This window comes from Aquarana catesbeiana, linkage group LG04 (genome assembly GCF_042186555.1).
Source record: "Aquarana catesbeiana isolate 2022-GZ linkage group LG04, ASM4218655v1, whole genome shotgun sequence".
Classification (NCBI taxonomy): Eukaryota; Metazoa; Chordata; class Amphibia; order Anura; family Ranidae; genus Aquarana; species Aquarana catesbeiana.
The window spans coordinates 165,607,235-165,620,304 of NC_133327.1; the positions used below are offsets into that span (position 1 = coordinate 165,607,235).

The window sequence follows — 13,070 nt, forward strand, 5'->3', positions numbered from 1 at the left end:
TGATAAGCATAGTGTATCCAAAAACTTTGCCAAATTTCATAATAAAGATCCCACACACTTGAAATTTTGGGGCACTGTACCCTATACCAGACACTGGCGGGGGGGCGCCACAAGGTGAGAACCCTCAGCCAACTCGAATTCAAATGGATATTTTTAATGGACACTTTTTTACCACATGGACTCAACATTGGGTTTGATTTAAATTGCTTTATCAACGATTTCTAATTTTAAACATTATTACATATATCTCACATATTTTCACCATATACGTAATTTTACAGCCATGTGTTTTATATACTATAATCCATTACGCCTTTTTTTTTTTTTTTTTTTTAGCTATCATTTAGTTTAGGCTATGTACCTTGCTCTCATATTCTTTTGATTACGTTAGTAGTCGCTTGTCTGCATATTCCACTTCTATCTATACCTTTGCATATTTAACTTACATTAGTAAGTTTTTTTATTAAATCATTTTTTATTAAAATTCCTTTTTATTTATTTTATATTGGCTCGGATCATTTTGGACTTGTTTCTTTTATTACACCACTATTTGTCATGTCTCTAGGTGTTATTATCATGTGTATATATCCCATCAATTGTATATATCCCATTTGAGACTTATTTTTTATGGCCGCCAAGATGTTATTGCACGAGTAAAAGCATGGGAAAATGGCCGAAATAATGTTAGTCTATGTGAGACCATGGTAAAATGGCCTATGTAATGTATTCCAATGACGGTCTACAACAAAATGGCCGCCACCATTCATTTTCACCGTACTATTTAAGGACATCACATTAGCCTATTGGTATCCCCTGATGAAGTCATGTAATGTGACGATACACGTTGGGATTGGAGCAATAGGCAAACCGGAAGTGACACAAGTGAACGAGCTTGCAGCTCGTGGATTGTTACCCGAGCATTTTTTATACAACTGAGTGTGCCTACTCTATGTACTTTGAATAAAAATGACGTTTTAGCGGTATTATGCTATTCTGGATCTTTCTTACACCTGTATCTCTCCCATCGAGCTAACTGGAGAGGAGGCTGTACCCTAAAGATTCGTTGTTCTATCCATCCAAAGAGGGACCCTCTATGGCATCACATCCAGTCTATGCTTTAACTTTACAGCAGTAAGGTGAGGGGCTAGTGCACATTCAGGTGCCACTACAGTTGATTGGCCAGGCATTGGCCATCTTTACTTCATGGTTACGGTGAAGGGAACATCACAGATTTATCAGGTTTTGGACTGTTTAATTTTGTGTCACTGAAGTAGAAGCATTTATTTCACCTTTTATGGGACTGTTGTTCATTCACCACCTGAGCCCTGGGGTGGCTCATTGGATATTTGTTTGATTCACATTCATAATAATGTTTCTCATCACCACCTTGTGCTAATTGTTTCTTTTTTCTTGTGTTGCACATTATTTGCACTTTAGCACATTTGTTTGCATCATATGTCAATTTTCCATATATAGGTCATTTGGATTCACATTTTATATTTGACCTTGTTTTTTAAAAGTTTGCCATTTTGTATTTTTTCTGCATTTGCTTTTTAGTTTAGTTTATCTTTAGCACTTTCTTAAATTCACAGCGCAGTACTATCATTATTCATTTAATCCATACGACACACACCACGGTTGCAGTAGCCGGAACAGAGGTGGACTAGTTTTGCACAGCTATACTCTGCTTACTCATCAGGTGGTGTGTGTCATTGTTTGTATGGAAAAATTCAATAAATGGACTTCAAGAATGTCAGTGTGCAGCCAATTTCTTTCCTTATTCATCCTTAAAGCGGGGGTCCACCTAAACCGCCAAAAAAAAAAATATTAAAAGCCAGCAGCTACAAATACTGCAGCTGCTGACTTTTAATACATGGCCACTTACCTGTCCCAGGGTCCAGCGATGTTGGCAGGCGACGCCGAGAACCCGCTCGGTTCTCGGCAGCTGCCGCCGCCATCCTAAGTGAGGGAATCAGGAAGTGAAGCGTTGCGGCTTCACTTCCCGGTTCCCTACTGCGCATGCCTACCTTTAACCCGCGACTTCCGGTTCCGGGTCGCGGTGCTGATAGGGGGCCGGGCTCAGGCTGGAGGAGTCGGTTTACACGTACAGACAGTGTGAGACTCTACACAGGCAACCACCTGCAGTCATGTCTGAGGCAGATGCTGCAGCTCATACGGACACTAGCTCCAGCCTTCCGAAGGTAAGAGTTCCCTGGGGAGGGGTCCTCTCTACCTAGGATTGTCCCCCCCCCCATGTACGGTTCCTTACTTAGGGGGGGACAGACCCCCTGGGTGGTCAGGGGGTGGGGGTGACTCGGATCCCTACAGGTGGGTCGGGTACACCCCCAGGGTTGTTTCTGTTAAAAAATTGCTGAATGTAATGTGCTTTCTGTATGTAATTTCAGAAATCCACAGAAAAGACAAAGTCCACTCATGTCTCTAAAAAGAAATGTGCCTCTTGTAGGGACAGTTTAGGGGAAGCTTGGACCAAGGTTCTGTGTAAGGAATGCATAGATTCCCTGGTCAAGGAAAGGGACTCTGAACAGCAGTCCGGCTTGGCAGCCTCTGTAAAGGAGCTGTCATCCACTTTTTCATCCTTTAAAACGCTTTTTGAGAAGTTTCAGCTTCCCCTTAATCCCATTCAGCAGGATTCAACCCCGCCTCATGCTCAGGGCTCGGCTCCTGCCAGATCCACTAGTATGGCTACGGCAGAAGAGGCTGCAGGCCCTTCCGGGGTGGAGCTTAGGCAACCAGACAGTGGCACTTCTGACTCCCATGAGGAATCAGAGGGAGAGGACCAGGACGGGGAGTCCAGGAAAATCTCCAGGTATAAGTTGTCCCTAGAGGAGGTGGAAGATCTCCTAGGGGCAATATATACAACCCTCGGTATACACGAGGATAAAAAACCCCTCTCACTCCATGACCTTATGTACAAGGGCTTAGGAGATCAAAAGAGAAAAGTTTTTCCAGTACACGAGGTTCTGGTGGAGACGATTAAAAAAGAGTGGCAGGATCCGGAAAGAAAGCCCTTCTTCTCTAGTTCCCTTAAGAGAAGATTTCCGTTTTCAGAGGATCCAGCGTCCATATGGAATAAAAATCCCAAACTGGATGCAGCTTTCTCTCAGGTCTCTAGGCACACAGACCTGGCGTTTGAGGACATGGGGGCCTTATCAGACGTCATGGACAAAAGGATAGACTCACTACTGAAAAAGACGTGGGACTCGACAGTCGGTAACTTAAAACCAGAAATGGCTGTTACTGTGGTAGCCCGCAATTTAGAACATTGGCTTTTCCAGATTCAGGAGCATATTGAGGCTGGCACAGCTAAAGAGACTATCCTAGCGTCTTTCCCCACGATTCTGCGAGGCATCGCATACATAGCAGACGCCTCGGCAGAGTCAGTCCGTATGTCAGCCAGATCAGCGGCCCTGGCTAACTCGGCCAGGAGGGCCCTCTGGCTGAAGACTTGGCCGGGCGACGCCGCCTCTAAGGTCAAGTTATGTGGGATACCCCTGACAGGTGACCTACTATTTGGTCCTGGGTTAGATACAGTCCTAGACCGGACAGCAGACAAAAAGAAGTCCTTCCCACTCAAACGAAAGACCCCTACACAGAGAAAGAGGGGGTTTCGTCCGCAAAAGCGCAGGGAAGCCCCTAAACAGGGGGGACAGAAGAAAACCTGGGGCCAAAGAGATAAGGGTAGAGGAGGGGCGATTTTTCGCCCTCCTGAAAAAGCCCAGAAAGATCAATGACTCTCTAAAAGCGGTGGGAGGAAGACTGGGGGCCTTCCTTCCACAGTGAGAGATCATTTCCCCCAATCGGTTCATCCTAGGGATCATAAGAAGGGGGTATCTCTTGGAATTCACAAGGCCCCCCTCACAAAGGTTCCTTGTCACGCAGCTTTCCAGCTGCACGACAAAAACCAAGGCCTTGTTAGATGCTCTGAAGGAGCTAGAACTACAAGATGTAGTTTGCAGAGTACCCAAGGGGGAGGAAGGAGAGGGGGTTTATTCCCATGTATTTATGGTAAAAAAACCCTCAGGAAAATTCAGATTGATTCTGAACTTAAAGCCCTTAAACAAGTCAATTTGTTACAAAAGATTCCGTATGGAGTCAATTTTTACGGTCAGGGCTCTGTTACCGCAGAATTGTTTTATGGTGTCTCTGGACCTCAGAGACGCGTATTTGCACGTCCCTATTGCAGAAACCTCTCAGAGGTTTCTCCGTTTAGCAATAAACCTGGGCGACGCAATACTGCACCTACAATTCCAGGCTCTGCCCTTCGGGCTATCCTCCTCGCCCCGAATATTTACCAAAATCCTGGCAGAGGCCATGGCCTTCCTGCGACTGCAGGGTGTGTCAGTTATAGCCTATCTAGACGACCTGCTCCTTTTTGCAGTATCCCCAGAGAAATTGCTCAGGGACCTCGACCTGACAAAAAAGGTACTGACAGGATTAGGATGGCTCCTGAACTTAGACAAGTCCAGTCTCATTCCTTCACAGCGCATTATGTACCTAGGATACCTGCTAGACTCGACACTCTTGAAAGTTTTTCTTCCAAGAGAAAAAATTCTAAAACTGAACAGAGCAGTTTTATCTCTCCAGTGCAACCATCGGGTGTCCAAAAGGTCCTTAATGTCAACACTAGGTCTGCTGACCTCTACTATCCCAGCAGTGCAGTGGGCAGGATTACACTTTCGTCCCCTGCAGTCATACGTACCAAGGGTATGGGACCACAGTCAGAAGGATCTAGACACCTTAGTACAAATTCCCCATCGATTAAAGAGATCTCTTTGGTGGTGGAGGAAGGAAGCGAACTTGTCGCAGGGACGTCTGTGGCTTATTCCAGTTTCACGGATAGTAACCACGGACGCAAGCGGCAAGGGCTGGGGGGCGCATCTGGGATCCCTTCTAGCGCAGGGCGTATGGAGGGGAGACGAACTAAAAAGATCGTCCAATTGGAAGGAGCTGAGGGCGGTCGGCCTGGCCCTCAGGTTTTTCAAAAAAGAGCCTCAGGGCCACCATATACAGGTACGGTCAGACAATTCTTCTACCGTAGCCTATATAAACAAACAGGGTGGCACCAGAAGCGGAAGTCTCCTGGCCTTAGCAACAGACATCCTAAATTGGGCCGAGACCAACACTTTCTCACTCTCAGCGGTGTTTCTGAGAGGAGAAAGGAACGTTATAGCGGACTTTCTCAGCCGGAGGAGGCTGAGAGAGGGAGATTGGGCCCTCAACCAGGAGGTTTTCAATCTCATATCCGAGAAATGGGGACCCCCGGAAGTGGATCTTTTCGCTTCAAGAGACAATGCGAAAATCCCCTGTTTTTTCTCCCTAAACGCAGGAGAAAGAGCACTGGGGGTGGACGCATTAACACAGAATTGGCATTTCAGGACATGCTATGCCTTCCCCCCTCCGGTGTTATTACCGGCGGTTCTGCGGAAGTTCCAACTAGAGAACACCTCCCTCATTATAGTAGCTCCACATTGGCCGAAAAGGGCATGGTTTTCAATTCTCAGTCAGTTAGCGGTGGAACCGCCCCTATTCCTTCCACCTCAGGAGGATCTTCTCTCACAGGGTCCAATCCTCTGTCCACAGGTACACCAGTGGAAATTAGCGGCCTGGCTACTGAAGAGAGTATATTAAAATCTAAGGGATTTTCTCAGAAATTAATATCCACCCTTCTCAACAGTAGAAAAGAGGAGACGCGTCATATTTATAAAAGGGTCTGGCTCCTTTTCAACAAGTGGTGCACTGAAAACTCCTTCTCGGCGCAGAGCCCCATAGCTGTTTTGGAGTTCCTACAGTGTGGAGCAGACAAAGGGTTATCCGTAGGTACCCTTAAAAGCCAGGTGTCAGCACTTAGTGCTTATTTAGAGAAATCTTTAGCCACCAATCCATGGGTGGTCAGGTTCTTTAGGGCACTGTCCAGGCAGAGACCTGTCCGAGGCCCCCCCTTTCCCGGGTGGGATCTATCTTTAGTGTTGCAAAGCCTAACAGGAATTCCCTTTGAGCCCTTGGACAAATGTCTGTTAAAAGAGTTAACCTTAAAAACAGCATTTTTAGTGGCAGTGACAACTGCCAGGAGAGTCAGTGAAATTGAGGCGTTATCAATTAGACCTCCTTTTTGCGTTATTTTGCCAGATAGAATAGTCCTTAAGACTGATCCAGCATTTTTGCCTAAAGTGGCATCAGGCTTTCACAGAAGCCAGGAAATAGTCCTACCTTCATTTTGTCCCAATCCTGCTGGAGAAGGGGAACTGAAATTTCATTTCTTAGATGTAAGGAGGTGTATCCTACAATACTTAGAGATGACTAAAACAATAAGAAAGTCTGATTCTCTATTTATTTTATTTTCCGGGTCCAGAAAAGGACTCAGAGCGTCTCGACGCACGATTGCCAGATGGCTTAGATTAGCTATTGGGCAGGCATATTCTCTAGCAGGGAAAGAGATTCCTATGGGCATAAAGGCACACTCTACCAGAGCCGTGGCAACTTCCCAGGCAGAGAAGGCTGGAGCAACGCCAGAGCAAATATGCAAGGCAGCGACATGGTCCAGCTACTCCACTTTCGTTAAGCATTACAGAGTGGACCTGGTGGCGGCAGGTGAGCAGGCTTTTGGGCGAAAAGTTCTGCAAGCTGTAGTCCCACCCTAATTGGTAAGTGCTCGATTATCCTCTCAATAGTGGCTGTCCTGAATGACGTAAAGGGAAAATTAAAGTTACGTACCGGTAACGTCTTTTCCTGTAGTCTTTCAGGACAGCCCTAGTTACCCACCCTAAGCTTGGGGGGGGTCTTATTTAAGACCAGAACGCAATATGATAATGATATTGAATGGTATGTTATTAATGTGTTCTTGTGTCTCCCCAGCTGACCGGAGGTGATCTTGTAAAAACTGAGGTCTGGCAGGGGAAGTGAGAGTTTTATGGGCTGGCGCAGTGTTTCCTACAGGAAGAGGAGGAGACTCTCTCTCAATAGTGGCTGTCCTGAAAGACTACAGGAAAAGACGTTACCGGTACGTAACTTTAATTTTTGTTGAAATTAATGGTCTGGTGGGAAGTTTCCTTTAACCATTTCGCTGCCAGAGCGGTTTTCATTTTTTGCACACGTTTAAAAAACATTTAGGCCTATAGATTAACACAACTGACCAAACTCAATGGGACAATAAATATACCACTTGTATGAAACGCCTTGGGTTGTATACCTTGTCTAGACAGCAGATCGATGTATAGCTAGTATAGGAGTCTACCTCAGTATAGGGGTCAGCTCATATTATTTTTAAGGGTGCATATTTTATTTAGATTGAAAAAAATTCTAAATTTTATTATATATGTGTTTTGTCCCATTCATGGTGCTTTAAAAATCCCATTTTGTTTTGTAAAAAAGTTACAGCATATTCACACATTGTCACACAGATTTCAAGAAAGTAAATACGGTATGTTGGATTCTTCAGAAATTAAGTTTACAAACTTCAAGATCCCTCCTAGAGGTAGGCTAGAAATAATCACATTTCAATGTGGAAATGCATATATTTCTTTCAATACAATGTATAACTGCGATCAAATATAATGATAGTATAATATTGGTGACTTGCAAGTCAGTAGCAGTCATACATCAAGTGGAGAAATTATAGCTAATGACAACACATTAATCATGCCATAACAGAGGAACAATATAGATAAAAGGAAATGGATGCTGTATATTATTTACCATAAATAAACTTTAAAGCATGATGGATTACCTTGGGGTGCCTGCTATACAACCTATCTCATTGCTTCCATCTCTGACAGGTTCACTTTAGGAATATGCAGCCTGCACAATCTCAGGATTAGGTGTTCCCAACACAAAGGTTATTGTCAAGCAGAGGACTTTACACCATGTAAAGTGCTTGGCAGCTGTACTCAACCAATGCCAGTATAAAGCTCTATGTAAGTAGGCTGTGTGCCTGTATGAATATCTATGTTATTTTTCAGGTTTGATTGAAGTGCACTTTAAAGTTAATAATGAAATGTATGCTAAATGAGGTAAACTATTATGACTTGATAGGTCAACAGTTACTTCAAGGTAAAAACATTAGAATACATGCATTATCATACCGTAATCCTCCCTGATCTCCCATGCTGACTGGCCTCTGGATTGTGCGGTGCCACCACTCCCTGTCTGTGAAGGGTTTCAGTTTTAAGAAAGAGAGAATTGACCACAAATCCTTCAAGGAGTTTTGAATAGGAGTACCTATGTTACCAAACAAGAGATTGCAATTAGGAATAAGAAACTAACAATACCAGTAACTGTCCTTGTCAAAGCACAAAGGATTCCATTCCTGGCTTCATGAAAATGCCAATTGCCTTGCTGCTAATTTGACCCTTTGATGTTGATTCACTAACCTAGAAGTGTATAAAAATTAGTAAAGTCAGAATTCCTTATCTACATAATTGTTGGGGGTAACTGATTGAAACCATTATTTGTCAGAGGACAGCAAGACAGCCAAGTAAATAGTACTTACAGGATGAGAAGTCAGCACGGGCAGTCTTCATGTTTTCCTTGAGTATGGTTCAGTTTAAAATGTTATCTTTTTTTGCAAAAGTTCTACCATTTATGTAAGTTAACATAATAAATCAACAGTTTTCAAAAGCAGTATTTGTTATTTGTATATGCTGCCTTACTCACATTAAATTACACGCTCTGTTATACAACTGAGGATCGTGGCAGTGCTTTACCTATCAGAAAAATTCCAGCATATAAAGTTTCCAGCATACTGCCATCCTAATTCTCTTTACATACTCTAACAGGTTGGGCTTTCAGTATTCTGTCAATCTAAGGCTTATTACAAAAACTGGCATGTTAAATGGACCTAGAACTAGAAGCCATATTACCTTTGACAAAACACACAGGGCATACCTGTTAGCACCCATCGTCTTTCTGAATCCAGGTTGTGAACAGCTTTTGTTTGCTGGGCATTTGGATTTCTGATTGTGTGTCCTTCATCTAACACAACTCTTAGCCACCTTATTTTATGTAGCGGACTTTCATTCTGAAAGAGAAAATTAATGATTGATAGTGGTTAAGCACCAAACAAGACTCCATAAACAAGCCCAGCTACAGTTAGGTCTCTTTAACATGGCGTGGGCTCTGCTCTATGGGCTCTATATGCTCTATGGTTTACACCTGACCTGAATGGAAGGAGAATGGATCCTCTTCTGTTTTTTTTAGCAGACCTAAATCAGACCAGGGGGTAAGCGGGTGTAAAAACGGACACAAGTCTGTTTACACTCGCTTGTTCTTAGGGATTAATAGACTTTCCGATCAGGCCCGCCTGAAAAACCGACAGCAGAACCATATCAGAACAGCTGTGTGCATCAGTAACCACTTTTAGCCACATATCTCCAGGACAAAGTATAAACAAAACGAGGACACCTAAAGGCCCTTCCCCTATGGCAGGGGTAGGCAACCTCGTCCCTCCAGCTGTGGTAAAACTGTGGTGAAACTACATTTCCCATGAGACATGAGTTCTTCTGTGCCAGGCTGGGCAATCTAAATCACTGGATTTCCTACCACTTGAATCCTGTGACGCAGAGGAGGTAGAAGCAGGAAGGCATAAATTAGGTCCCAATGTGTCACCAGAGGTCCATTGCAAGAGCTTGAGGATCCCTGGTCTTGGAGATTCTGTCCAGCTTCAAATTGAGCCCGTATGCCAAAAGACATGCAGAGACAGGTGTTGACGACTGATAAAATTTGTCTGCCAAATTTCCATGCCTGGAATGTGGACCGCGGGCGAGGTTCCACACAAGACAGGATGAAATCCACTTCCTCCTGAGAATCCCAACTTGCACTGGTGCCTCTCCTTGATGCTATATGTATACCACCACCTTGGCATTGTCTGACTGACCCCTTACAGAGAGGACCTTTCAGCTGCATTAACCAATGTAGCAGGGCAAGGCGAACTGAACTAAATTCCAGGATGTTGATTGGCAACAACCTCTCCAGCACTGATTAAATCCTCTGGACTGAGAGTCTGTCCAGAATTCCACCCCAGTCCACAAGGCTGATGTCTGCCATCAGGAACCCTCTAAGACACAGGTAGATATGGTTTTCCCATCTCCAACATGCATGAGGAGATACACCAGTACAGAGACAGTCTCATGCTGGGGTGTAATGGTATCCATGAAGCCAACGACTGTGTCCCTGTCCCATGCTGCCAAGACATTCCACTTTAGAGGCCTGGAATGAAACTCGGCAAAGGACACTGCCCTGAAGAAAGCTACCATCTTTCCCAGAACTCTCATGCTTCAGCAAACTGAGGAATTTGTGGGAGTCTTGGCCATGTTCACCTGAGCCCTTAGAACATATTTGTCCAGGAGGAAGGAACAGTCTCGCCTGGATGGTGGCGAAAATATTCCAACCTAAGGCCAACTTCTCCAATGTCAGAACACATCAAAACCTCTCAAGAGTTTGCACCGTGTAAGACACACCAGTCTCCAGTAGCAAAGCAGATTGCTCTCTCAGAAGTAAGTTGTCCAGGTAACATATAACAGGAACACTCAAGGTATGCAGAAGCCAAATGGCAGGGCCCCAAACTGAAAGTGGTGGTCGTCCACTGCAAACTGCAAAAACCTTTAGTGAGGTGAAGAGACTGGAACATGCAGATAAGCATTCTGGATATCCACTGATGCCAGGACAAACCCCTGCTGGACAGAGGCCAGCACAGATGGCACCTATTCCATCTGGAACTTCTGCACTTGGAGGAACTTGTTGATTCTCTTTAGATCTAGAATGAGGCAAACATCGCCATTTGGTTTCAGAAATGTAAAGAAGTTAGATTAGAATGTCTTTGCCCTCTGAAACCAGAATGATCACTGCTTGACAAAGTAGATAATCAAGAGTTCGCAAAGCCGTGAATCTTGTTTTTTTTTTTTTTCAGCTTGTAACCTTGAGCTGCAATGTTGCGGACCCACTCATCCACACCCATGTTTTTTTGCAGAGCTGGGATTGGGGCTTGGATTTGGAGCCCGAAACCTGAGATTAGCAAAAGAACTGCCTTTTTGGAAGTAGAAAGAGCGGCAGGTTTTGGAACTGTAGGCTATGAATTCCTTTAAATCTGTAACAGGGTACTCTTACCCAGTCACCTTCTGGATGTAACCACCAAAGCAGGACCAAACAAATGTTCCTCTAGAAAAGGTAAACATTCCACATGCTTTTTGCAGGGTAACTCCACCGACCAACACTTTAGCCATAAGATCCTGCAGATGTACATAGACAAGACCCCTAAAAGAGAAAGTTGTTGAAAGGAGTCCTTCAAGGGGGCCACTGAAAAACAAAGAGCATGTGGGAAATCTTCCAGGTGTCTGCTAGCTTCAGTATCCTCACTAGCATGATCCATCTATCTTGTCATGCAACAGACCTAAACCTTAAGGCTTTGGCACACTCCGATGCCCTGTACACACGGTCGGATTTTCCGATGGAAAATGTGTGATAGGACCTTGTTGTCGGAAATTCCGACCGCGTGTAGGCTCCATCACACATTTTCCATAGGAATTTCCGACACACAAAGTTTGAGAGCTTGCTATAAAATTTTTTGAAAAATTTTTCTTCAAAATCCGTTCTCGGAAATTCTGATTGTGTGTTCACAAATCCGACGCACAAAGTGCCATGCATGCTCAGAATAAATTAAGAGACGAAAGCTATTTACTACTGCCCCGTTTATAGTCCCGTACGTATTTTACGTCACAGCGTTCAGAACGATCGGATTTTCCGACAACTTTATGTGACCATGTGTATGCAAGACAAGTTTGAGCCAACATCCGTCGGAAAAAATCCATGGATTTTGTTGTCGGAATGTCCGATCAATGTCCGACCGTATGTACAGGGCACTTCAGTTACAATTGCTGGTTGTAGAGCTGTCCCCATCAGAGCAAATAAGCCTTTAAATAAGGCCTCTGGACGTTTGTCCAAGGCATCCTTAAATAATGTGACTTTGTCCTCCGATACGATTAGTGTCTTGTTGAGATAAGTGACGGCTGGATCTACCAAAGGCGTACTTTATTTTTCACTCTCCATGGAGTATTGTTGAGTGAACCCTTTTGGTGGGATGAATCTTGTCAGAGTGTGACCAGTCTGTATACAAAACATGCTTTAAATGAAGATGTACAGGAAAGGACTGAGGATATTGTGGGGGACGCTATGATCCAACTTCTGGATCGAGACCATCTGGACGACCCTGGTGAGAAAACTCACAAAAGCCATTTGGGTCTGAGAAAAACCCTGATCCTGGGGTTGTTCAGGAATATATAGCTCACATGAGGATTCCTCTGCATCCACTTCCACCGAAAAATTTGTGTCCTCCGATTCCACCTCTGCCTTTAAGGAGCAGGGAAGTGAGGGGGAACACTTCCACTTGCAACAAGGCAGTCCAAGCTGGAAAGTATTTTGGAGAGCTGGTGCTGTAAACCAGCAATAGCAGAAAATGATTCCTCCCTTGACACAAAAGGAACTACAGCAAGGTTCCCCAGAAGCAACGGAGAGACCAGACAGGTAGAGGGAGTCACTGTCACAAGAAACAAACTGACCCCAGAGGATATATTACAGTGAGCGCTGCATCTAGGATCCTCCCTGCCTCATGAAGAGATCTGGGACCCCTCACCCCCTACATCCCCTCCTTTTTGCAATTGTTAGGATACTGCCTGCTGAAAAGTAGAATAGGACCCATGCTGAAAACAGAGATCTGGAGTCAGCCAAGAGGGCATGGTGCTAAGAAGCACCAGAACCTATGAATGACAGCCCCCTATTTCAGCCAGTAAATGAACCAATATGTGATCTGTAGTCCTACAGCGCCTCAGAGAACTGCTCTCCTGCCGCACACGTGGTGAAACAAATCTTCCACTTGTCAAAGATGACCACCCGCAGCGTGCTCTCGTGATGTCGTGCTGCCCATCATCGCAGAAACACAGCACATAACAGTGTAAAACAGCCAAATAAACAGCGTCCACAAACCATTCCTTGTTCCGCCCATGGGAGGGGTGGAAGCAGGGACCCCAATGTAGGATAAGGGGAGGGTACCAGCCAGGATTACC

At 44.6% G+C, this 13,070-nt stretch overlaps 1 protein-coding gene across 2 annotated transcripts in view; it reads right to left on the reverse strand.

Annotated features, from left to right (window-relative positions):
- The window catches only part of HLTF (helicase like transcription factor), a 149,460-nt gene that overhangs the window by 56,263 nt on the left and 80,127 nt on the right, over window positions 1–13,070 (reverse strand). For both annotated transcript variants that reach the window (XM_073625911.1, XM_073625910.1), the window contains 2 exons: window positions 8,902–9,034; window positions 8,100–8,235 (listed from right to left, as the gene is read on the reverse strand). In XM_073625911.1, the coding sequence (XP_073482012.1) occupies window positions 8,100–8,235; window positions 8,902–9,034 (269 nt within the window). The remainder of the gene's footprint in view (window positions 1–8,099; window positions 8,236–8,901; window positions 9,035–13,070) is intronic.